Genomic DNA, 27,771 nt, shown 5'->3' with positions numbered 1-27,771 from the left:
CCCACAATCACAACCTTGTGCTTACTATAAATATCTGCTATCTCCTTACAAATTTGCTCCTCCAATTCTCGCTCCCCATTAGGTGGTCTATAATACACCCCTATAAGTATTACTGCACCTTTCCCATTCCTCAATTCCACCCAAATAGCCTCCCTAGACAAGGCCTCTGATCTATCCTACCAAAGCACCGCTGTAATATTTTCTCTGACAAGCAATGCAACACCTCCCCCTCTTGTCCGTCTGATTCTATCACACCGGAAGCAACGAAATCCAGGAATATTTAGTTGCCAATCACACCCCTCCTGCAACCATGTTTCACTAATAGCTACAACATCATATTTCCAGGTATCAATCCATGCTCTAAGCTCATCCACCTTTCTTACAATGCTCCTAGCATTAAAATAGATGCATTTAAGAAATTCTCCACCTCTTACTCTCTGTTTATCCCTAACAGTGCAAACAATTTTAGTATCTTTTTCTTCCTTCTCCCCTATATCTTCGATCTGAGCGCTCCCCTTCTCTATCACCTGCCTATCCTCCCTCACACATTGTCTACTAGTTTTCTCTACTTGTGTACTAACCTCCTCTCCTCTAGTCTCTTCAATTTGATTCCCACCCATCAACCATTCCAGTTTAAAGTCTCCCCAGTAGCCTTAGCAAATCTCCCCACCAAGATATTGGTCCCCCTAGGATTCAAGTGCAACCCGTCCTTTCTGTACAGATCACACCTGCCCCAAAAGAGGTCCCAATGATCCAGTAACTTGAATCCCTGCCCTCTGCTCCAATCCCTCAGCCACGCATTTGTCCTCCACCTCATTCCATTTCTACTCTCACCGTCGCATGGCACAGGCAGTAATCCCGAGATTACTACCTTTGTGGTCCTTCTTCTCAACTCCCTTCCTAATTCCCTACGTTCTCCTTTCAGGACCCCTTCCCTTTTCCTACCTATGTCATTGGTACCTATATGTACCATGACCTCTGGCTCCTCACCCTCCCGCTTCAGGATATCTTGGATACGATCAGAAACATCCCGGACCCTGGCACCAGGGAGGCAAACTACCATCCAGGTCTCCTGACTGCATCCACAGAATCACCTGTCTGACCCCCTAACTATAGAGTCCCCTATTACTAGTGCCTTCCTCTTCCTTTCCCTACCCTTCTGAGCTATGGGGCCGGACTCTGTGCTGGAGCCACGGCCACTGTTGCTTCCCCCAGTAAGGCTGCCCCCCCCCCAACAGTACTCAAACGGGAGTACTTATTGTCAAGGGGTACAGCCACTGGGGTACTCTCTTCCCTTTCCCTCTCCTAACCGTTACCCACTTGTCTGCCTCCCGTGGCCCTGGTGTGACCACCTGCCTGTAACCCCTCTCTATCAACTCCTCACTCTCCCTGATCAGATGAAGGTCATCGAGCTGCAGCTCCAGTTCACTAACATGATCCGTTGGGAGCTGCAGCTCGGCACGCCTGGTGCAGGTGTGGACGCCCGGAAGGCTAGGAGACTCCAGGACCTCCCACATCTGACACTGAGAACAACAAGCTGCCTTCACACTCATAATTCCCCCTTTCCTCAAATAACAAGAAAAACTGAAACTTAAACCTACCTTGCCTCGCCCTTTTCCACCTAAGCCCGTTGAGCCAAAGCCCTTAAGCCTTCACTGTGTTCCTGGCTTGCTCTGCTGCCCACAAACGATATTGCCCGCTGTATAAGGCTGTGTTCCTTTTAAATCTTCCATGCTTCACTGCCCCACGTCACACGCCTGTGCTTTCCAAATTGCTTCCAGAAACTCTAGCCATTCCTGCTCTGTTATCATCCCTGCCAATGTTCTTTTCTAATTAATTTTGGCCAAATCCTCTCTCATGCCTCTGTAATTCCCTTTCCTCCATTGTAATACTGAAACATCCGACTTTAGCTTCTCCTCATATTTCATATTATAAATTCTATCCTAGTATGATCACTGCCTCCTCAGGGTTCCTTTACCTTAAGCTGTCTAATCAATTCTGGATTGTTGCACAACACCCAATCCTGGATAGCTGTGGGCTGTACAATGAGCTGCTCTAAAAAAGCTATCTCTTAGGCATTCTTCAAATTCCCCCTCTTGAGATCCAGCACCAACCTAATTTTCCCAATCTACCTGAGTATTGAAATCTCCCATGACTATGATACTATTGCCTTTTTAGATGCATTTTCTATCTCCAGTTGTAAATTGTAAACCACATCTTTGCTACTGTTTGGAGGTCTATATATAACTCCCATTAGGGTCTTTATTACCTCTACAGTTTGCTTAGCTCAACCCACAATGATTCTGCACCTTATGGCCCTATGTCACTTATTTCTAGTGATTTGATTTCACTTTTTACCAGTGGAGCCAGCCCACCTTCTCTTCCTACTTGTCTGTCCTTTTGATGTAATGTGTGTCCTTGGACATTAAGCTCCCAGCTATAATCTTCTTCCAGACACAAATCAGTGATGCCCACAACATCATACACGCTAATCTGTAACTGTATTACAAGTTCATCTATTTTATTTTGTATACTGCATGCATTCAAATATGACACCTCAGTCATGTATTCATCATTCTTTTTGATTTTGGTCCCCCTTTTACATTGCAACTCATCCCATTGACTCCAGTTTTGCCCTGTCATCAGGTGGCTGTCCTTACTAGCGGTTTCACTACACACTGATTCTGTTTGTAAACCAACTGCCCTTCCTCAGCCCTAACACTCTGGATCCCATCCTCCTACCATACTCGTTGCTCTAGCAAACCTGCCCACAAGGATATTGGTTTCTCTGGGGTTCAAGTACAACCTGTCCCTTTTGTACAGGTCATACCTTCCCCCCGCCCCGCCCCAGAAGAGATCCTAATGATCCAGAAATCAGAACTCCTGTCCCCTGCACCAGTTTCTCAGCCACGCATTCATCTGCCAAATCATCTTATGTTTACCCTCATGGTGCGTGCCACCAGCAGCAATCCAGAGATTACTGCCCAAAGAGAAGCCCTAAATAAACAAAGAGATCTGCAATCTGCAGAGGGCCAGATCAGTGGCATTCAGGTCTGCTGACCAAGTAAATTACAGAGAGGCTAGGTACAATCTCCAGAAAGCCATCTCACATGTGACTTGGCAATTCCAGACCAAATCCAAGTCATTGAAGAATGTTCAACAACTGTGATAGGGCTTGAGTGCTATCACCTCCTACAAAGTGAAACCAATTGACATAGTGACAACAAGGATTTGTCCCCAGATGAGTTCAATGCCTTTTATGCTCACTTTAACTGTCAAAATATGGGGGCACCTCCATAAGCTCCCACAGCCCTCTATGAACCTGTGATTTCAGGAGGGTGAAGCCATGGTAAGTTTCCAGCCTAGCCAGCGTTCCTGTCTGAGTACTGAAGATGTGTACCGATCAACTGGCTAGAGTGTTCACTGATATCTTTAAACTCTTGCTTTGGCAGTCTGAGGTACCCACCTGCTTCAAGCAGGCTTCAATTATACCGGTGCCTAAGAAGAAAGTGATAAATTGCCTCAAAGACTATCATCCAGTAGGATATACATCCTCTATGATGAAGAGCTTTGAGACACGATCTGCCTGAGGATCGACTCAGAATTTCTCCAATTTGCCTAACACCTCAACCGGTCAACAGCAGATGCCATTTCATTGGCTCTTCACGAAACCTTGGAACATTCAGACACAGAAGATATATACATCAGGATGCTCATCAGTGACTACAGCTCGGCATTCAATACTTTCATCCGATCAAAACTAATCAATAAGCTCCAAGACCTTGGCCTCAATACCTCTTTGTGCAACTGGATCCTCGATTTCCTCCCTTACAGACCTCAGTCAGTTTGGCTGTGTGCTTAGTCCCCTACTCTACCTGTTTTATACTTGCGACTGTGAGGCTAAGCACAGCTCCAATGCCATATTTAAGTTTACTGATGACACCACTGTTACTGGCCAAATCAGAGCTGATGAAGAATCAGCATATTGGGGAGAGGTTGAAAACCTGGCTGAGTGGTGCCACAAAAACAACCTTACACTCAATGTTAGCGAGACCAAGGAGCTGGTTATTAATTCCTGGAGGAGGAAACCCAAGGTCCACAAGGCAATGCTCATTGTGGGATCAGAGCTGGACAGAGTCAGCAACTTTAAGTTCCTTGGTGTCCTGGATCTAGCATGTAAATTCCATTACCAAGATAGTACAGCAGCGCCTCTACTTCCTTAGAAGTTTGTGAAGATTTGGCATGTCATCTAAAACTTGGACAGTCTTCTATAGAGGCATGGTGCAGTTGCATCATGGCCTAGTATAGAAACACCACTGTCATTTATCAGAAAAGCCAACAAAATTAGTGTATACAGCTCCATCTATCTTAGGTAAAGTCATCCCCACCATTGAGCACATCGATATGGAACGCTGTTGTGGGAAAGTAATATCCACAATCAGAGACCTTCACCATCCTGGACTGTTATGTATTTAATATATCAGTAATATTTGAGTAATATTGTAAATGTATTGCTTGCTTAAATAACTCATTATGGTTATATTCATGAAGTATGTGAATGGTATGTCATCACACCAACATGTTGTACGTGTATGCCTCACTTTAAATAAAAATAAAGTTAGACTCACATTCCAGACTCCCTTGCTTTTCGTCTAATTAGGTAATTTTATGCTTTGGAGTTACAAACCAAAACAAGGCAATGCTGTCTTCTCACAGCTGCCATCAGGAAGAGAGTACAGGATCCTCAGTACTCACACCACCAGAGCCAGGAACAGTTACTACCCCTCAACCATCAGGTCTTGAACCAGAACAGATAACTTTTCTCACCCCAACACTGAGCTGTTTACACAACATTTAGACAGATTTACAAGGACTCTTCATCCCATGTTCTAGATATTTATTGCTTATTTGTTTATTATTATTATTTTGTTTGATTTTTTGCTATTTCTTTGTATTTACTGCAAGAAAATGGATTTCAGGGTTTTATACAGTGACAAATATGTACTTCAATAGTAAATTTACTTTCAGCTTTGCTTCTCGTTTATGTTCCCTGCTAAGTATTTACATTTCTCTTTAACCAAAAATGCTAAACTCCTTTGACTTCTAATTGCTTTGTTATGGCACAGGAGGAAATTTCAGGAGTGGAGTGGAGCACTTAGCTTCCATCAAGCCATGTGCTTAGTGAATGTCTGTTGAGGAGTTTCATCACTGTGGGTTGCTGAACCTTACTAAAGTGGCCTTTTCTCTGTTCTCTTTGCCAGAGTATGCCTACGGAGGCCACCCTTACTCTTTCAGTGGAATCTTTGAGATCACACCTGGAAATGCTGCAGAATTGGGAGAGACATTTAAATTCAAGTAAGGATTATTTTGCAGAAAACACAATGCCGCATGTGCAAATCCACAATGCATATGCAGTAAGTTGCAAAGGAGGGAAAAAAAATTGCAGGAGGAACTAGTCTAACTTCTTTGTGAAATGAAGAAGTAAGGATTTAATGATAGCATGTACGTGGTGAATTAGTCATTATTTTAGTCAACTAGTATTTGAATCCATTTCGACCCATCAAACAAGATTTTATTGTATATGGGGCGTTTGAGTGTGGATGTGGTTAAACCAGTGAAATTGGTGACTTATGCCTAAGCAGATCCAATATGAAAGGGTTACCGTAAGAGGAACATCTGGCAGCTCTTGGGCTGTCTTCTCTGGACTTCAAGAGAATGAAGGGGAATCTCATAGAAACATTCCAAATGTTAAAAGGCCTGAACAGATTAGATATGGCAAAGTTATTTCCCATGGTAGGGGAGTCCAGGACAAGAGGGCATGACTTCAGGATTGAAGGACTTCCATTTAGAACTGAGATGTGGAGAAATTATTTTAGACAGAGGGTGGTAAATCTGTGGAATTTGTTGCCACGAGTGGCTGTGGAGGTCAAGTCATTGGGTGCATTTAAGGCAGAGATAGATAGGTTCTTGATTAGCCAGGGCATCAAAGGGTATGGGGTGAAGGTAGGGAGTGGGGATGATTGGAAGATTTGGATCAGTCCATGATTGAATGGTGGAACAGATTCAATGGGCTGAATTACCTACTTCTGTTCCTATATCTTATGGTCTTATAACAACTCTTTCAATTCACGAATAAACTCTTCTTGGGCTTCCAGCAGGGTAGAGGTGTCAATTATAACCAATGTTTCGATGAAAAACTCTGCCATCTTCTTCGGAGTTGATGCCTGGGCATGTCTAATCTGGTGGTATTTATACCCCTGTAGTCCATGGCTCCTGATTCGTTAGTCCTCATCCAATCAGGTTTCCGCTCTCCCACCTTGTTTACAATCAAATTCTAGTTTTTACTTTGAGACCTTCATCTCTGTTAAAATTCTTTTCCTCTAGTTTTATTTCAGGCGATACCTGTACCCAGCTTGAAGCCCAGAAAGAGTTTATTCGTCATATATGGTGGGAAAGCACTAGATTCCTTTGCTTTCAATTCACTTCAGCATATTCAGTTCTGTACACGCAACCCCCTCTGGAGAGACAGCTTCTCATGTTAATCACTCTACTGGCGCAAAATCATGGTGATTTTCAGCTCTAACTTTGGGTTACTCATTGTTGCTTCATTACTCATTTGTAGTGAGGAGGTACAGCTGCTGGGAGATTACAATCCATACTTGGATTGCAGTTCAGCATTTAGAAGGTCCTTATAGATTTATCACCAGCAGTATATATTGCTACTCAGAATGCCTGGCATACCCTGATTTTTGTGATGGTCCCTTCACTTCCACTAGTGCAATCACCAACCATATGCAAAAACCACAGAGGAGTTGAGATAGTAGGGGGCCAGGCCATTGTGATTCAGGGTTAGTCAGTTCTGTGTCTAAAGGTTGAAATCATGTGAAGAAGCCTGCCAGCAATACTGACAGTTGCTTGACAGCTTACCTTCCTGTCACCAAAATCCAAATATATGAGCTCATTCTTTAATGAGTTGAGTGCCTGGGTGGCATTTCTTATGCTACAGAAAGCATCAACATTGATAGACCTGGAATGGGCCAGTGGTCAGGAAGCAGAGACCGACTGATACCTTCCCCTTGACAAAGGAAGCTGTAAGCTTGGCTCTAGGTCACAGCATGAGAAGTCACAAATCTCTGTGGTGCACCTTTGAGAAGCACGCACATACAGAGCAATTGTACTTCAGAAGGGTGCAGATCAGATGAAGTTTTCCTGTAGACTCCTCACTGATGGATATGTATTTTGCCATGAGCCCCCCCCCCCCCACCTGAGTGGCCAAACCGAGGCCATCGTAATACCTTTAGTAATTAGAGAGCAGCCCATAGTGGCACTCCTGGAGTGAACATCTATATGTTGGAGAAAGCACTGCCTATTAGTTGTAGCCTACTCTGCGGATGTTGGAAGTTTTGATTAGAAAGCATCCAATTCCAAAGGTTACCAAGTCTTCAGATGTCAGCAGAGTGTTCCTTTCAGTGAGGAAAGCAAAGTGTACTCCTAGTTCCATGGCAGTCATTGTGTAGGGCTTTAAGCTTGAGTGTGAGCCTTGCGATATATAACAAGCTATCCACCTGACACCAGGAACGTGGAACAACGTGCCCAGTCTCTTGATCAGTGTGTTTTCACTCAGTCTGATCTGCTAGAGATAACATCAATTCCTGTTCATGTGCCGATTCATAAAACAGCGCTGCAGGATCTATTTTCTAGGATAACATACTGTATATCTGCTTTGGACATAGTTAATCTCAACAACATAGCATTGTCTATAACAGCTAAGTTTATAACCTTGAGTAACTGTAAGCCTGCACCTTCTTTGCCCCCTTAGACAATAGGATGAAGGCTCCTCAGCTCTACCTGCTGTCCAGTGAGACTTATCTCCAACTCTTTCAGTAGGAACAGTTTTGGCATGTGAGTCATTAACCAAGGGAGAGAAAGAGGAGTGGGTGAGAAGTTGAAGTAAGTTGAGAGGATTCCCCCACTGCCGTGGTTCCTTTCACCGTTAGTTGCCTGATATCTACGTAGACCTCCTTCCTACCGCTGTGCTGGAGGACACTTTGCTGCAGATCATTGGTATGCTGAAAAGCAAAGTCTAGGTCTATTGTTCATCCAACTAAGGAAGGTCTTTCTTTGTGAAACTACAGCTACAGCCTCTTCCTCAGGGAGCTGTTGTTTTGTCCAGTCAAGTTCAAACTGAGAACCTAGTTTCAAATGAAAGCATGGCAAAGGTGTAACATTAACCATTGCAAGATAGCTGTGTTTTTGCAGCTGGGCTGTCCATTCATTGCTAAGAGCATGGTAGATGGAGTACAACAATGGGTCTATGAATTGTTCAAACCCAGCCCAGGAAGGCAGCCTGTCATGTCTATTTCCAGATATCCTAGTTATTATGGAAATGAGCTCTAGCTGGAAGGACACACAGGATGAAAAAAGCAATCTCAGTGGCATGATGTACTGACCATTTAACATGACAATCTCATCTACCGCTTCACAAAGCAGAAAATGGCTGCGGTAATAACTGCAGTGCCACGGTTGAGACAAAGCAAAGAGGCTTCTCATAAACCGAGCATCCAGTGCTGCCAGCAGATGGTGAAGCAGAAAAGCTGCCTCATCACCGAGTACTAATGCTCCTTGCTCTAGTGAACATATAAATGAATTAAGATTAAAGGTCAGCATCTAAAAATCAATAAATCCATTCAACAGTCTCTTAATAAAATAGCTGAATTCTGTACGTACATTTTTCATTTTGAATAGGATTGCCTTGATTGTTTATGTGCTGATCAAATTGAAACGTATAGTGGTCACCAGAATTTGGATGAATGAACTCTGATGTGTGCAGATTAAAATTTCCATTAATGAAAATTTAATTTCTAGATCAAATTTATAAGTAGTTGAATGTTTCACTCAGCAAAACTCCCTATAAACTCTATAATGAATGTCCAAGCTCTGCCTGCAGCTCTTTATTTACTTTGGTTGTTAGTTTTATATCCCCTTGATGTTGGTCTCGTATTTACACTTGGATATTCAGGAGCATGCAGCCCATGACTAACTAACTGCAGTGCCACTAACACCCCTAATAATCATGCTCAAACAAAGATGAACTTTATAAATCTTTGCAAAATCAATATTGTAGAAGGTGTAAAATAAACCAGCTTTAAACTACAGGGAAAATCTCCAGTTTTATGGTGGACCTATGACTCATTTATCTGGACTTTATTTAATGGAATTATGGAATGCTTATAGCAGGGAAGGAGGCCATTCAGCCTATCATGTTCATGGTACCTCTCTATCAGTGCAGCCTTCTAATTCCACCCTCCTGTAAACCTACAATTTTTACCTCAATTTATATTTATGCAATTCCTTTCAAAGGCCACAATGGAACCTGCCTCCAGCACATCTGTAGGCAAAGGATACCCAGTTCCAGCTACACAAAAAGTAAAAGCACTTTTCTTCACAACACTTTTCATTTGCTTTGTACCTATGATCTTTAACCATTGACCCTTCCACTAAAGAGTACAGCTCACCAATAACCACTCTGTCCTGTCTCTTTACCATTTGATTTATTTCAACCAAATTGCCCCTCAGCTTCCCTTCTACAAAGACAACAGTCCCAACCTCTCCATCATTGTAACTTTTCTTTTCTCTCTCTAATGCCCTCATATCCTTCCCAAATTGTGGCAAATAAAATTCAACACAATTGGAGCTGGACCTGTATTTTATAAAAGTTCAGCATAATGTCCCTGTTTTTGTACTGTATGCCTGTAATGATAAAGCTCCAAAATTTGTAACACTTGTTAAATATGTTCTCAATCCACCCTGCCACTTTCAGTGATTTGTGCACATATGATTCTCAGGGTCCCTCTATTTCTGCAGGTCTTTCAGACACTATCCTTTATTCTACTTTGCCTCTCCTCATTCTTGCTTCCAAAATGCAGCATCTCACATTTCTCCACATTACCCCGGCATTATCCATTCCAGACATTCTTCTAGCCTGTTATATTTTCCTGCTACTTTGGAAAGTGTGGCTTGCACCCATTAGTCCAGATCAGAAAGAGGAATGTCTCTAATACTGATCCTTCAGAAACACCATTGTTTGCCTTCCTCCAGTCAATTCACCATAAAACTGTATTGCATTTATTTAGACAACCTCCTATCCATGCTATGAACATCCCTTTCACACCATATGCTTCAACCTTGCTTATATTTATTTATGAGCATGTGAATGTTAATGACTGGAAGATATAGTCAGTCCATCAATCAGATTGTTACAGTAAATGAAAATTTTTTAAAAAACAACAGCAGCTACTGAAAACACACACACACACACTATATAAAGCACATACAACACATCAATTGTATTGTCTTCATTGGTTCCATGTGCTACCTCACCTGAAAACTCCATCAAATTGATCAACAATAATCTACCCTTAATAAATCCACATGGGCTCACCTTATTAATCTATTTTCCTTCAGGTGGCAATTCATTTTGTTTCAGATAGTTGTTTCTGAAGGTTTTCCCACCATCACAGTTCTTACAAAAATTTAAAGTTTACAATAAGTACTTTCTGCTGCTTATTTCTATTTTATATCTTGTTGAATGAATTGCCTTTTCATGTTCCTAACCACCATCAAAATTCTTAGCGTTGCCTCAGCTCCAGCTCCTGGTAAAAACATTTATTGAGTCCAGTCATCACTGAAGAAGTGCTTGTGGATTCAAAAGGTGCTTTGGAAATCAGGGTTCACTCTATTTCGGGCCTCTGAATCAAATGCAGTTCCTTTTACCAATGTGCTGGTTGGAAACCCTTGCTGATATTTATGGCTACACATTAGAGAATTGTTGTGTCCTTGGAATATCTCAATGTAACGTTGTTGAAGATTAAAGGTAGTGACCCACTTTGTGACTCTGACAAATTGGCACACATGTGTATTAGTTAATTGGGACCACTTGATTAATAACATAGAACATAAAACATAGAACACAAAACAATATAGACCCTTCAACCCATAATATTGTGCCGAGCTTTTAACCTATTCCAAGATCAATCTAACCTTTGCTGTTCACATAGCGCTCTATTTTTCTTTCATCCATGTACCTATCTAATAGTCTCTTAATTGTCCCTGTCTCTACCGCTACCCTTAGCATGGCATTCCATGGGCACACCACACTGCGTATAAAAAAACTTACCTCTAACATCCCCTCTAGATTTTTCTCCAATGACCTTTAAATTATGTCCCCTCATATTATCCATTTGTACCCTGGAAAAAAGCCTCTGGCTATCCATTGGATCTATGCCTCTTGAACCTCTATCAAATAATCTCCCTTTCTTCTTTGCTCCAAAGCCCTAGTTTGCTCGGCCTTTCTTCATGAGACATATTGTAATCCAGGCAGCATCCAGGTAAATCTCATCTGCACCCTCTCCAATGCTTCCACATCCTTCCTATAATGAGGCAATGGAAAATGTACACAACACTCCAAGAGCACTCTAACCAGAGTTTTCTAGAGCTGCAACATTACTTGGCGGCTCTTGAATGCAATCCCCAACTAATGAAGGCCAATACACCAAATGCCTTCTTAACTTAAATCGTAACTTTGAGGGATCTACTGACAAGGCCCCCAAGATCCCTTTGTTCCTCCATACTGCTAAGAATCCTATTCTCCTCCATGGCTGACCTTCCAAAGTGTATCACTTCACACTTCTCTGAATTGAACTCCACCTGCTACTTTTCAGCCAAGCTCTGCATCCTATCAATTCCCCTTTTTAACCTATGACAACCTTCTACACTGTCCACAGCACTACCAACCTTTATATCATCTGCATGCTTACTAACCCTACTTCCTCATCTAAATCAGAGCAGGAGTCCCAGGACAGATTCCTACAGAACACCACTAGTTACGGACCTCCAGGCAAAATACACTCCGTCTTCTAATACCCTCTGCCTCCAGTGGGCAAGCCAATTCCAAATGCTTGCAGCCACAATTCCCTGAATTCCATGTCTCCTGACTTTCTGATTGTGCCTACAATGGGGAACCTTATCAAACACTTCACTAAGATTCATATACATCACATCCACTGCTCCAACTTCATCAATCTGTTTGTCACCTGGAACATAGAACATGTTATCTCTCGTCAGTTCCCTGAAAAAGTCAATCAGGCTCTTGAAGCACAACCTGCCCTTCACAATGCTCGTAAATACTGTCTCTAAGAATCCTCTCTAATAGTTTACCCATTACTGATATAAAAGTCACTGGTCTATAATTCCCAGTGTTTTTCCTATTACCTTTCTTGAACAAAAGAATAACATTGACCATCCTCAAAATGCTGGTGGAACACAGCAGGCCAGGCAGCATCTATAGGGAGAAGCACTGTCGACGTTTCGGGCCGAGACCCTTCCGAAACGTCGACAGTGCTTCTTCCTGTAGATGCTGCCTTGTCTGCTGTGTTCCACCAACATTTTGTGTGTGTTGCTTGAATTTCCAACGTCTGCAGATTTCCTCGTTTGCACATTGACCATCCTGCCTATTTTCATAATACTCAAGGTGATTTGAGGTATACAGATCTTCTCAGTGGTCCTGGTTCATTTCAGACAGCCACAAAATCCCAGCTGGTTACATTAGGAGCTAAAGATGGTGAGAAGTTGCCATTGGTTTAAACTTCCTGTCCTCTCACGGTATGTTCCTTCAGCTCTATAAGCAGTTCCACTTCATGGATAGCAATGGGTACTAGGCCTGCTTATTTGGGCAGAGTCCCACTACTCCGCTGATCATCAGATGAGGGATATGTTAAAACCAGTTGATCTTTTAGTATATGAAATATGTTATAAATACTTACAAGTTATAATTTACAAACATTTGTATGTTTATTCAGAAAAATCAAGTTACTGATCTAGAATTCTCACAGAATTATGGGAATTCACCCTTTTAGCACCACCAGAAATCTCTAAACATGTCTGACAAGTACAAAAATTGGGTTATTCTCTTGGTGTTCATCAATAATATTCAACAAAATGCACAACACATCTTCTATCTGTGAGCATGGCCACAGGGAATCTATATGTGCAGAATGTAAACCTGAAAAGAAGTCTGTTGTTTTCATTCAGAGAGGCCATCGCCCTTGGCACCACAGACTTCACAGAGGAAGATGTTGACAAAATTATTGAAGAACTTGGGAAGGAGTTCAAGGGCAATGCCTACCATCTCATGCACAAGAACTGCAACCACTTCTCTGCAGGCCTGGCAGAGGTAAGGGAACGCCTGTGTTACCCAATGCATTCTAACAATCCTGTATGATAAAATATGAAACTACACAAGTATGCACTAATTAACTAAGAATACCTTTAAATGCATTTTGTAAAATGGTCAAACGGATATACTTCATGCTGTAAACTTAATGCACTTTGTATTAAGTTCCAATTTGTCCTGTAGGATTCCCCAGTGCCAAAACTATTAACTGTAAGTGTGACTGTACATAATATTAAGATAAAGTAGATTCATGTCACGTCCTTGGCTGAGTTTGTCTTCATGTCCCAAGATTCCTTTTACCTATCTCTGAAATATGCACGGAAGTACATGGAATAGATAATCGCACATCCTGTGCATAACTCTCTCAGATTGTATCTCCATCCTTAGAGGAGGCAGATCCATTATTACTTTATTCTTGTTAGCGAGGGGTAATACAAAACATCACCCATTTGTTTCTGACCTTAAACAGTTTTTCACTGTTTGAGGAAAGTGGAATGTTGTTGGATAAGACTCTTCAGGCCCCAGTCATTTGTAAAGCTGGTGACTATGCTCCACAAGTTTTATAGTCCTTCAAATCAGAGTAATTTATTATGTGTAAAGAGTAAAATTCAACACTGAAGAATCAACTTAATAGCACTGTTTTGTTCTCACTGACATTCACACAACATGTTGGACCACAGGGGTGCTTTCTGTGCATATCTCTATGATTCTAACACATTCTCTAAACCTCTGTCCCTATCTTGCAATTCGGACTGGAAATCAATGAATTGTGGATGCTAGAAGTCTAAAATAAGAGCAGAAAATTCTGCAATTATTCATTAGGTCATATGTGAATGAGAGTTAGCAGTAAAGTTCAATTCTTTTGACCAGAATTCTTAACTTGATTTTTTTCTCCAGTTTTCAAATGACCTGTTTGAGTACTTTTTTATTCCTATTGAAATAATTCAGCCTTTATCTGATAACCAAACTTTAGATATACTGGTAACTTCCAGTTTTTAAATTTATAAATGAATGCTATGCAAATTTCTCAGCTGTTACCACAGAATTAATTCTCTAATCCTTTCCTCCAGTTAACTCCTCTGTATTAGCCAGATCTTTGATTCTACAATATAACAGAATAATTTCCTGTTTTCTGTGATCATCTTCTTCTTTGGACCATTACTAATGTTAATAAGAGGCTTTATTTTCCTTGTAAGGAAATTTGGGTGGCACAGTAGCATAGTGGTTAGCACAGCACTTTACAGTACAGGTGACCCAAGTTCAATAGTCGCCACTGCCTGTAAGGAGTCTGCTTATTCTCCCCGTCGACGGATGGGTTTCCTCTGGGTGCTCTAGTTTCCTCCCACAGTCCAAAGGCGTAACATTGGAAGGTGAATTGGTCATTGTAATTTGCCCCTGACTAGGCTCGGGGAATTGCTGGCTGCGAGGCTTGAGGTGCCGGAATTCCATGCTGCATCTCAATTTCTAACAATTTGCAACTTCCCTACTGGCTCTTCAGCTGAGCAGGGCCAACTGCTGCCAATGAAGAACTTGACCCTGTGGTTAACAACAGCTCTAAATATTTGAAAATAATTATGCATGGCCATCTGGCCAACAAGATTCAAAGAACATAGAACACAGAATATTATAAGAGAGTACAGGCCCTTCAGCCCACAGTTGTACTGACCTTTTAACTTACCAAACTGTTAGGTTCTGTAACATCAAAACATTAAACTAATTCTAAGGAAGGCACAGGAGTCCAAAGTTGTGGGACTGCGTTTTCTTTTAGCAAGGTGCGCGCATATCACATGGTAGCATGATGACGTATGCAATTCCCACATTCATACATATAACCTGTAAATGAAAAAGAGTATATATATATAGATACACACACAAAGATTACTCAAATGTTATTGAAATATTAAGTACACAACACTAATCCTTCACTTTTTGATCATTCACGTGCCTATCTAGTAGTTTCTGAATTGTCCCTAATGTATCTGCCTCTCCCACCAACCCTGGCACGCACCTTCCACTTTCTGTGTAAAAGCTTACCTCTGACATCCCCCCCTGTACTTGGCTCAAGTCACCTCAAAATTATGCCCCCTCATATTAGCCATTTACGCCCTGGGAGAAAAGTACCTGGCCATCCACTCAATTTATGCTTCCTATCACCTTGAACACCTCTATCAGAGTAACTCTCACCCCCCTTCATTCCAAAGAGAAAGCCCTAGCTCACTCAGCCTATCCTCATAAGACATGCTCTCTAAGCCAGGCATCATCCTGGCAAATCTCCTACCACATAGCTCTTGAACTCAATCCCCTAACTAATGCGAGCCCAAACATCTTACGCCTTCCTAACAACCATATCAACTTGTGCAGCAACTTTGAGGGATTTCTGGATGTGACCCCAAGGTCCTCTGCACCTCCTCCCTCACCTCCATTCAGGCCCGTAAGCAGTACTGCCAGGAGAGGCAGTTCTTCACATCTGAATCCTGCAGTGTCATTTGATGCATTCAGTACTCCTGGTGCTGCCTCCTCTACATCGGTTAGACCTGACACGTCAACCGCACCATCTTTTTAAGCTCCACTTCCCGTTCTTACACCGACATGTCTGCCCACAGCCTCCTCTGCTGCTGAGTTGATGCTGGACATAGGTTAAATGAACAGCACCTCACATTCTGCCTTGGTATTCTCCATCTAAAGGCATGATTTTTATCTCCTCAATCATCTGGTAACCACTCCACTCTCATTCCACTGACCCCCATCACCCCATTTCCTTACCCTGACTCGTTCTCCAGATCTGCCCATCACACACACATTACTCCTACTGGAATCCTCACTTCCTTCCCTTTATTTCATGTTCCACTGTCCTCTCCAACAAATTCTATCTTGTCCAGTTGTTTGTCATTTCCCCAAACATGTCCCAGCTTCTTGCATAATTCCCATTCTCACCGTCCCCTCATCTAGATCCACCTATCACCCACGAGCTCCTGCTCCACTTTTTCCCCCAACCTTTTTATACTGGCTATGTCCCCTCTTCTTTTCCAAGCCTGATTAAGTGTCTCGGCCCAAAATGTTAACTGGCCATTTCCCTCCCTGGATGTTGCCTGGCCCAATGTGTTCCCTCTGCTGCTTTGTGTGTAACTCAGTTACTCTGCCTGTTTTAACTGTTCCTTGAAAAGGAATGGTTTCATTGCTTGAGAGAACAAAGCGACCACGTATTGCTTACCTGTGAGCCATAATCTTCGTGCATCTTCTCAGCAGGAGGTGGTGCAACCTGGTTCTCTGTGGGAAGGGCCACCAATTGGTGGAAGAAATCATTCTGCTCCTTTTTTTACAAAACTATTCAAGTTTATTTACACAATATATGCCCAAAGTACAAACATTCAGTATTTTCAAGACAGAGAATAAATGTCAAAATTACTACAGTCTGTAAAACAGTTAATTTCCCGGGGAGGGGGCCCTCTGCTGCTGGAAATCCCCCATTGTGATCCCACGCTCCCTCTCCAAGGAAAGCCAGGCATTTACGTATCCTCGGAAGAAGGGCAGGCAGTCAGCCCTGGCAGAGGCATCAACTTTCTGTCACCCAGACCCATGGTGGATATTGTCACTCAATCGTGGCCATGGTGACTAATGCAGGAATTGTTATTCAGAAGCCGAGCATACTTTAAAGAGAACATGCCCTATTGCTTCCTATTACCCAGCCTTCATAGTATGTAATTCAAGTCACGCCTGGCTCAGTGCACCTAACTTACTTTTGAGGTAAACTGGATATTCCTCCTGCAGTCCATCTTCACACTCCTGTCCCCACATCTCACCTCTGCATTTAGAACAAGGAAAGACTGACTGGTTCTGTTCTGTTAACTTGTACTCCCATCCCTACTTTGCTTACATTATGTGGACCCAAAGACAGAAACTCCTGCGTTGTTATCTTGTCGGGAGATCATGCGTGCAATGTGGATCGAACCCTATTTCCTTAACGCCAGTTGTCAGAAGGTGGTGTCTCACAGGAGTTGCTCTTTACTTTTTTTACATGAAATGTTGTGGCCCGGGGAAAAGTACACACTCAGGACAACAAATACTTTTTCGGGTTTTAATTCCTTTATCTGTTTTAGATGTTTAAGTGCCAGAAGAGAGACTTAAAACAAAACAAACGATTTTACAATCATCAGGTCCTGCCGTTACAATCTCCGTTTAACCTTCGATCCACACACTTGTGTATCGACCAATTGCGTATGCAGTATAAAAATACCAAGGAAACCGCACCAAACTAATACAGTACTAATACGGTAGTGGCAATTCTGAAGAAACACAATACAAACATTAGAATCCCCCCAACCCTGGACCTTACACATAGCAGCGAAAAATATAAGTGAATACATCTCATCTAAGACGTCTACTACTGTTTAGTACACTCATGCTGAACCCCCGAACCGAGACTAAACATTCACGTTACGCTGTTACATGCATAATCAGTCATGATGCAATTAAGTTAGACAAAAGGTACATTTTGGCACAACTTTTACAAGATATTGCCTGCTAGTTAAATTACAGGAAGTCTGACCTACTTGGCTGATGAGGAACTTTGCAAGCCACACTATCCAGCGTTGAGTTCTCTACTCGTGAAAATCTAAAGCATCCACATGTAAACATGTCAAATTACCAATATTCTCGATTCACCAACAAGCATAAATGAATTCACATGGATATTGTAAATTAATGCTCACCTTTCCTCACCAAGCCCAGTTCCTCTGGAGGATCTTGATTCCAACGCCCCAACAGCTTCTGCAGCAGAAAACAAAATGGTCTCCCCACTATCCCGCACGTGTGTAATAACGTCACCATCTCCACTTCAAGGCACAGACAACTATTCTAGCATTACCTGGATGGATGCCTGAGTACACTTTTTAATGATAATGAATAGCATTCGATGGTCACCCGGTTACAGAAATATTTGTGCAAGTGTATGGAAACCGAATTTTGGAGACAGGTAACGGCTTGCCACCTCGCCATGTAGTGTGTTTAGCTCTGCCGATCAGGGCAAACATCAGAGGCAATCACCACTAGAATAAACTGTCTGCAGCCAAGATTTTGTTATGGAAATCCCAGAAGAATAATGATGCTCCTGGCTTCTCATTAGTAAGTAAACAGCATTTAAAAGGATGTGATTTACCTCATTATCTAATTTATATTGTAAGTGCTGGCAGTAACAGACAATTCGAAAGGGAAATGCCTCTCATTCTGCAAAGGTCGGACTTGCTGAGTGACAGGTGCCATTGCGTATGTGAACATGATGTGTAACCGTGATGGTGGCATCACCTGCTGTGGAGCCTCCAATGCACAGGATCAAGTGCTGCTGGGGGACGTAGACCCAGCCTGCTCCATCATGGGCCCAAGCTTCCCACAACCGAGGGCACCTTCAGCAGGTGCTGTCTCAAGAAGGCAGCATTCGTCATTGAGGAGCCTCCCCACCCAGAGCATGCTGTCTTCTCATTGCTACCATCAGGGAGGAGGTGCAGGAGCCTGAGGATCCACACCCAGCACTTTAGGAAGAGCTTATTTCCTCTGCCATCAAGTCAAGTCACTTTTTATTGTCATTTCGACCATAACTGCTGGTACAGTACACAGTAAAAATGAGACAATGTTTTTCAGGACCATGGTGTTACATGACACAGTACAAAAACTAGACTGAACTACGTAAAAAACTACACTAGACTACAGACCTACCCAGGACTGCGTAAAGTGGACAAAGCAGTGCAGGCATTACAATAAATAATAAACAGGACAATAGGGCAGTAAGGTGTCAATCCAGGCTCTGGGTATTGAGGAGTCTGATAGCTTGGGGGAAGAAACTGTTACATAGTCTGGTCGTGAGAGCCCGAATGCTTCGGTGCCTTTTCCCAGATGGCAGGAGGGAGAAGAGTTTGTATGAGGGGTGTGTGGGGTCCTTCATAATGCTGTTTGCTTTGTGGATGCAGCGTGTAGTGTAAATGTCTGTGATGGCGGGAGGAGAGACCCCGGTGATCTTCTCAGCTGACCTCACTATCTGCTGCAGGGTCTTGCAATCGGAGATGGTGCAATTTCCGAAACAGGCAGTGATGCAGCTGCTCAGGATGCTCTCAATACAACCCCTGTAGAATGTGATGAGGATGGGGGGTGGGAGATGGACTTTCCTCAGCCTTCGCAGAAAGTAGAGATGCTGCTGGGCTTTCTTTGTGTGGTGAACTACATATACCTGTCTGGACACGCCCCCTGCCGTGGAAGGCCACACTTTTAGCCCTTAAGTCAAAAGGGTTGCCGGTCTCTCGATGGCAGGAGGTCCTCCCTGAGGCACTCCACTCTATCCGCTCCCTGTTATGTACGTCCACCAATGCCACCCCTCACGAGCGCCTATTCTCTTTTCCCAGGAAGTCTGCCACTGGGACCACCCTACCAGCTTGGCTGACGTCTCCAGGGCCAGTGCTGCTCCGGAAACATGTGAGGAGTAATAAATACTCCCCGCTGGTCGAGAGGGTTCACCTTCTACATGCGAACCCAGTATGCCTACGTGGTCTTACCTGATGGGCGGGAGGACACGGTCTCCGTCCGCGACCTGGCGCCCGCAGGAGCAGCAGACCACTACCCTGAACACTCCACGGTAACTATGAACCCTGTACCCGAGGTGACACCGCGCACACCGAGCCCTACACAGACTCCTTACGACACTCCTATACCGGGCATCTCGTATGCGTATATACCAGGCGCCTCGCACACACATGAGGGATCACTGACGCCTAGTGGGCTGACACCTCCAGTTAGGCCGGAACCAGCACAACCTCCGGCACCTGTGCAATCACAGCCGGTGCTACGTAGATCGCAGCAACTGATTCGACCACCTGATGGACTTAACCTGTAAATATACTTGTAAGAAACTTTGCCCCATGGGGACTCTATTTTAAAACAAAGGAGGGGTGAATGTGGTGAACTACATATACCTGTCTGGACACGCCCCCTGCTGACTGCTCCTGTGGCTCCTCCCACAAACCCCTGTATAAAGGCGATTGAGGTCTGAGCCCGGCCCTCAGTCTCCAGGATGTAGTATGGTGGTCAACCACTGCTTGTTCCTTCTTCCAGTCAATAAAAGCCGATATCTCGCCTTTACGTCTCAGAGAGAGTTATTGATGGTGCATCACTTTGCTACGGAGCTGGTGTTGAGGGACCAGGTGAGATTCTCCACCAGGTGAACACCAAGAAATTTGGTGCTCTTAATGATCGCTACCGAAGAGCCGTTGATGGTCAGCGGGGAGTGGTCAGTCCATGCCCTCCTGAAGTCAACAACCATCTCTTTTGTTTTGTTCACATTCAGAGACAGGTTGTTTGCTTTGCACCAGTCCATTAGCCGCTGCACCTCCTCTCTTGTGGTGAACTACATATACCTGTCTTGCCACGCCCTCCCCCCCCCCCGCTGACTGTTCCTGTGGCTCCTCCCACAGACCCCGGTATAAAGGCGATTGGAGCCACAGACCCTTCCTCAGTCTCCAGGATGTTGTGTGATGGTCACTTGCTGCTTGTGCTTTCTTCCAGCCAATAAAAGCCTACCTTAACCCACGTCTCAGAGTTATTGATGGTGCATCATCTCTGTAAGCTGACTTGTCGTTCTTGCTGATGAGACCCACCACGGTCGTGTCATCAGCGAACTTGGTGATGTGGTTCAAGCTGTGTGTTGCAGCACAGTCGTGGGTCAGCAGAGTGAACAGCAGTGGACTGAGCATACAGCCCTGGGGGGCCCCCATTTTCAGTGTGATGGTGTTGGAGATGCTGCCTCCAATCCGGACTGACTGAGGTCTCCCAGTCAGGAAGTCTAGGATCCAGTTGCAGAGGGAGGTGTTCAGGCCCAGATTTCTGAATGGTCCATGAACCCCTGAGCCCTATCTCATTACCCTGCTTTTGCACAGTTCATTTATTTATTGTAAATTATAGCTTTTTTATGTCTTGCTCTATATGCCACAAAACAACACACTACACAACAAATGTCAGTGATAATAAACCTGGTTCTGATGTGTCTCTGGACTGGTGGAGCCTAATCTTTCTGGTGTTTCCTAGCAAAGCGTGCTACTCAGATGGGACAACTGGTCCAAGACCTGTATGGAGCTCCCAATAATTTCAACAGGAGAGTGAATTTTGTAAACTTTATGTGCCTGTGTAACTGTCTTCCCCAAGTACCCATACTTTTTTGGCTGGTATTTGGGGCAATTAATTGTATCGGTCCATGGTGTTTCCCAGCCCACTAAGCGGGATATCCCGGCCAAATAATTCAATGAAAACTGGGACTGAATTTAGAATTTTAAAATAAAATCAAACATATCGGAACATAAAAAATTAGAGTGTAAATAGACCATTCGTCCTCTCTAGCCTTTTCTGTCATTCTGTGTAGCCATGGCTGGTCCTCATTGCCCTAATTCTGCACTTTCTCCACATCCCTTGATATATTTTGTGTCTAGATATCTATCCAGCTTCTTCTTAAATATACTCAATGATATGATTGTACTGCTTCCTGTGGTAGAATATGCTGCAGGCTCACCACTCTTTCAGTTCTAAATGCTGTACCCTGTATCCTGCAATCATAACATCCCCTTTCCCTTGGCGAGGCAGAACATTCTCCCTATATCCAGCCTCTTGAACCCAGTCAGAATTCTGTATGTTTCTACACCAATCATGTATGATAGAAAGGAGGTGTGAGAGGAGCTGGTTACATGATTGCCTCCTGTTGGAGCGCTATAGTGTGACCTGTCTGCCAAACTTCCCCAGGAGTTCAGCAGGCTTGTCATTGGCCAGTGAGTTGCACACTAGATGGCCATAGAATGTCAGGCATCCAATCAGATTATCTGGCTTGCTGCTGCAACATGAATAATTGACAGCCAGTTTCTAGAAAGGAATCTTAAAACTTAGTGAAATGATTAAAGAAAATAACATGCTTCACTGATAATGTAATGTTTAGTAATAAATAATGCTCTCGTTGGAAATAGAAGGCATTATAAATACAATCACGTTAATAAAATACATTTTGAGTCAAAGAGTTGTACAGCACAGAACAGAACAGAACTCATCCGGGCCTACTGAGGTGTTTAACTGAGCTAACCCATTTTCCTTCATTTGGTCCACATCCCTCTAAACCAGGGTTCCCAACCTTTTTTTAATACCATGGACAAATACCATTAAGGGGTCCATGAACTCCAGATTGGGAACCCCTACATCCAAACCCCGCCTTTCCACGTACATATCTAAACACCTTTTAAATGTTATAATTGTACCTGCCTCTACCACCTTCTCTGGCAGCTTGGTCTATATACCCCCCTGTGGGATAAACCTGCCCCTTTAAATCTTTCCCCTCTCTCCTTAAACTCATGCTCTCTAGTTTCGTTGGGGGTCTAACAAGAGCAGAGCACCATCATCACTGAAAATGTGAGAGGAGTCCACGATCATCCCTACAGCAGTGTGTTGGGAGCAGTTGGCAGCAAGTCACACCCCTCACATGGTGTGGGGTGACAGTTGAGAGGAGGAGCCAGTCATCATCTCCAGTGGTGGCAGGGACATCTCTTTGTGTCTGAATAGCCAACTATTGTGAGGAAGACATAGTGAAGTGTGAGTAAGGGGTGGGTGCTGGAGACATGTGACGGCATGACACTCTCACAGCTCTGGGTCTGTGTAGGGAACGGTTAATAGCAGGGCATATTCATCACCGTGACATTGGGTACTGGACAGCTAGCAGCAGGACTTATGAATCGCTGTGACTTTCAGACCAGTTTATCAGCAAGTACACAAATGGTGGAAGAGGAAGAACAATAAATCACACATACTAAAATAATAGCATTAAATTAACAGACTGCTCTCACATTGGCCACGATTTTAAAGCTGATACCATCTGCTCCCCTGGGCAAGCTACAAACCTCCTTTATTTGTTCCACAATAACTCCACCATGTTACTGAACTCAAAGCAGCATGAAAGCAGCTCAGCTGAGTTCCGCTTTTATCGCCAGGCACGTGGCACGGACTACAGGTCTGGATGTAGGGGATGTAATTTCCATCCTGGGCTTCATCTGTCGAATCATCAGGGCGGGAAGTATGAAGTGATCAAACCATCCCATTGGTCAAGTGAGGTAATATAATGAGAGCAGTAAGACTGCTGGTGGCTTGACAGCCACCTGACTTCACCTACCACCTTCCAGCTGGCCCCCTTACCCACCCTGCACCTTTTCATTCTGGCGTCTTCTCCCTTCCTTCTCAGTCCTGAAGAAGGTTCTCAGCTCAAAATGTCGACTGTTTATTCATTTCCGTGGATGCTGAATTCCTCCAGCATCTTACGTGTGTTGTGCTAGCATGATCTGGACTCCTGTTCTGTGCGGACTTGGCTTCGACAAATGGCAAGAAGTAATCACTGAGGCTCCTGGTAAATGAAAGAAGCTTCTTCTTCTGACCCGACGCAATTATATGCTGAGCCCTATGGAAAAGAGCTAAGGAAAGTGAGGGAATGCTCTTGACGGAGTGTGTGTGAAAACTGATGAGCTGTGCAAGAAAATAGATAAAGCGTGGTAACAAATTGAATGTCAAAGAAGAATTGCCATGTTGTCAAGGATAGAGTGTGGTAGTGGATAGAACTGTCTCTTGGTGTTTCATATCACCTTTCATTCTTTCTTATGTCCTGCTGACAAATCCCACTGGGAAATAAGTCCTTTCCCCATTTAATATTTGGAGAAGATCTGAAATGTTACAGATCCCAAGGACAGTGTTAATGGTGAATTGAAGCCAGCTGCAGGAGAGTGTACAATTCTTTCATTCATCTAAATGCCAAAAAAATCTATCACCCAAATGTCCACAACCTTCAGCAATGGTTTCCTTTATTTGTTAATCCATAACTGTCAGAGTTCAGCTCTCACTCCCATCCTGCTCTCATCCAGTATTCCTTCAATCCATTCCCATCTCAGTTCGGTCTTGCCTGCGTTTGTACATATCACAAGATCAACAGTGGATGGGCTCGAGGAAGGTGTATTGTTGCTGGTAGATTTCAGGTATTTTTGACTGAAACACACTACCTGCAGAAGGAAGGGGTTATCTATTAATGCAGCAATTGTTAAGCTGTGCCATCTGTCCCCGCAGTAGCTACATTACTGGAGAGCAGCTCTGTGGACACTGATCTAGAACCAGGAGTGTAAATCCAACCTAGATATTTCAAAACAATACTCTAGGTAATTGCAGTTATGAAACTGGGGGATTGTTGTTAAAAATTAATTGTCTTTGGAGAAGGAAATCAGCCACAGCTGACTGTGGACCACAACACAAGAACAATAGAAGATAGGTGCAGGTATAGGCCACTGAACTCCTCCAGATTGCCCCCCTTGTTTGTTGTGATTACATTTGATCTATTAGGGCCTCAGCTCCTCTTCTTAGAATCATAGTCATAGAACACTGCAGTACAGAAACAGGCCTTTTGGCCCATCTAGTCATTGATGAACAATAAACTCAGCCTAGTCCCATTGAGCTGCATGCAGATCACAGCCCTCCATGCCCCTCCCATCCATGCACCCATCCAAATCTCTCCTAAGTGTTGAAATCAAACCTATTTTTACTACTTCTGCTGGCAACTTGTTCCACACTCTCACCACTCTCTGAGTGAGGAAGTTCTCTCTCGTGTTCCCCTTAAACATTTTACCTTTCACCCTGAACCCATGACCTATAGTTCTAGTCACTTTCCAACTCAGTAGAAAGTCGAAAACACAAATTTTCTTCTTTCTCTCTTGGCAATTGAGGCCCACAGAGAAAACTTTGAAGTTCAAAGTAAAGTTTCTTATCAGAGTACATATATGTCACCGCATACACCCCTAAGGTTCTTTTTCTGCAGGCAGACTTAGAGAGAACAGTAATTTTAAACTGTAACATCAAGAGCTGTTAACTGTAAACAAACTGCAAATGCAGATTATATAAGTAAATAGCAATAAATATTGAGCATGAAGTAACAATATAACAGAGTCCTTTAATAAGTGTAGGCATCCTCTCCTGTTCAAGAGCCTGATACTGAGGGGTAGTAACTGTTCCTGATCCTGGTGGTGCAAGTCCTGAGGTATTTGTACCTTCCACCTGATGGCAGCAGCGAGAAAAAAGCATGACCTGGGCGGTGAGGATCTTTGATGATGGATGCTGCTTTTTCACGGCAACATTTCATGTAGATGTGCTCGCTCAGTGGTTGAAAGGGTTTTACCCTTGATGTACTGGGCTGAACCTACTACCTTCTGTAGGATTTTCCACTCAGAGGCATTGGTGTTCCATACCAGGACGTAATGCAGCCGGTCAGCACACTTTCCACCAGACAGCTATAGAAGTTTGCCAAGGTTGGCATGCCAAACCTTCACAGACTCCCGAGGAAGTAGAGGCACTGTTGTGCTTTCTTTGCAATTATATTTATATGATGGGTCTAGAACTCATCCTCTGAGAGAGTGACATCCAGGAATTTAAAGCTACTGATCCTTTCCATCTCTGATCCTCTGATGATTACTGACTAGTCTAGTGTAGCCTTGTGCTGTCTCACATAGTCTAGTGTAGTTTTGTGTTGTTTCATGTAGCACTAGGGTCCTGGAGGAATGTTGTTTCATTTTTACTGTGTACTGTACCAGCAGTTTATGGTCGAAATGACAATAAACTTGACTTGACTTGACTTGACTCATAGACCTCTGGTTTCCCTCTCCTGAAGTCTAGAATCAGCTCCATGGTCTTATTGACATTGAGTGAGAGGTTGTTGCAATTATGCTACTCAGCCCAAGTTTTCAATCTCCCTCCTGTATGCTGAATCATCACCCCCTTTGATACAGCCCACATCAGTGGTGTCATCAGCATACGTGCATAGGGAAAAGAAAGGGAGAAAGAAATTCTGCCCCCTCTAGGGGCGCAGGAACTCTCTCAGTGGATAGGAAACAGCAGGGAGTGCTGCTTTCTCAAATGCTCACTGACATAGGTTGAAGCCTGGCCTCTGCGGGTTCTCCCTGAGCAAGTGAAATTCCCCTAGGTGCTCTAGTTTCTTGCACCATCACAGAGAAATGCTAATTGAAAAGTTAATTAGCTCCTTTAATTGCCCTTGGTGCAGGGGGAGTTGTGGTAGAATCAAAGGAGAGTTAATAGACATGTGGTTGTAGGGAAATGTGTGATGGGATTGATCTGAAAGCCAACATAGAACAACACAGCCAGGTATAGGCCCTTCAGCCCGCAAAGCTGTGCAAAACCAATTAAGTAAGTAATAAATGACTACTTAAAGTAAGTAATAAATATGTCCCTCACATCTTCTTTGAAATTACCTCCCATCACCTTGAATATATGTCCTGTATTAGACATTTAAACCCTGAGAATAAGATACTGGTTGTCTATCTATGCCTCCCTTATACTTATAAAGTACTAGAGCACAATCGCAGACCCTTCAGCTAATTTTGTCAATGCCAACTTGATCTTCTGCACCTGGACCATATTCCTCCAAACCCCTCCCATCCATATACCTGTCCAAACTCTTCATGAACCCGTAGCTACCACTTCTGCTGGAAGCTCGATCTACACTCATTTCCCTCAGATTCACCTGAAGTTTCACCTTCCACTGTAAACCTAAGACCTCTAGTTGTCATTTCACCCAACTGTAATGTTGAATCAGGGTCACAGGTCTGACAAGTGAGACAGAAGACACAGACTGCAAATAAGTATATTAATCACTTAATTACAAACAGCAAAAAATCAACGAAACATTCATGTTCCCCAAGTTACAGAAACTACAAAGCTGAATATTCAACTGACATACAGTACATTCAGTAAACATACTTAGTTAAAAGCACGTACAGGGCATACCTTCCCAATGGTCATGTGCACTGCTTGCCTTAAACAAAGGAAGAGAATAAGAACCTCCTACACGTGCTCTCTATATACCCAGGATATTTGAAAATTGATCATGGGGAAAGCTGCTGCAGTTTCTAAACTAACCAATCACAACAAAGTGACTTTTGACAATTAGAAAAACCACACCCCCCCCCCCCACTACAGGTCACCAACCTAGGAGGAAAAAGCTGGCATGCATCTACATTATTTATACTCCCTCATAATTTTGAATACCTTTATAAAATCCCCACCTCCTCTATCTTCCTGTGCTGCAGGGAATAAAGTATTAATCTATTCAACCTTTCACTGTAACTCTGGTCCTCAAATTCCAGGAACATCCTCGTACATTTTCACTGCACTATTTATGTTATTTAGAGATACAGTGTGGAACAGACATTCCTGCCCCTCAAGCCACACTGCCCAGCAACCTAATATTTAACCCGAGCCTAATCACTGGACAGTTTACAACGACCAATTAACCCACTAACCAGTATGTCTTTGGAAGAAACCGGAGCATCTGGTGGAAATCCATGTGGTTACAGGGACGAATGTACAAACTCTTTACAGATAGCGTCAGATTTGAACTCCGAACTCCAGCGCCCAAAACTCTATTAGCGCCACACTAACTGCTGCACAATCGTGGAGCCCTCTTTAAAACATATTGATATCTTTCCTGT

General features: G+C 43.4%; 1 protein-coding gene across 1 annotated transcript in view; it reads left to right on the top strand.

Annotated features, from left to right (window-relative positions):
• LOC140725156 (deubiquitinase DESI2) overlaps positions 1–27,771 on the top strand; it is a 286,359-nt gene that overhangs the window by 239,222 nt on the left and 19,366 nt on the right. Inside the window, exons 3-4 of the mRNA XM_073040240.1 lie at positions 5,262–5,355; positions 13,090–13,231. Of these exons, the coding sequence (XP_072896341.1) occupies positions 5,262–5,355; positions 13,090–13,231 (236 nt within the window). The remainder of the gene's footprint in view (positions 1–5,261; positions 5,356–13,089; positions 13,232–27,771) is intronic.

Source organism: Hemitrygon akajei, chromosome 3 (genome assembly GCF_048418815.1).
Source record: "Hemitrygon akajei chromosome 3, sHemAka1.3, whole genome shotgun sequence".
NCBI lineage: Eukaryota > Metazoa > Chordata > Chondrichthyes > Myliobatiformes > Dasyatidae > Hemitrygon > Hemitrygon akajei.
Note: the sequence above shows the minus strand (reverse complement) of the source record. Positions and strands in the feature narration are given on the sequence as shown.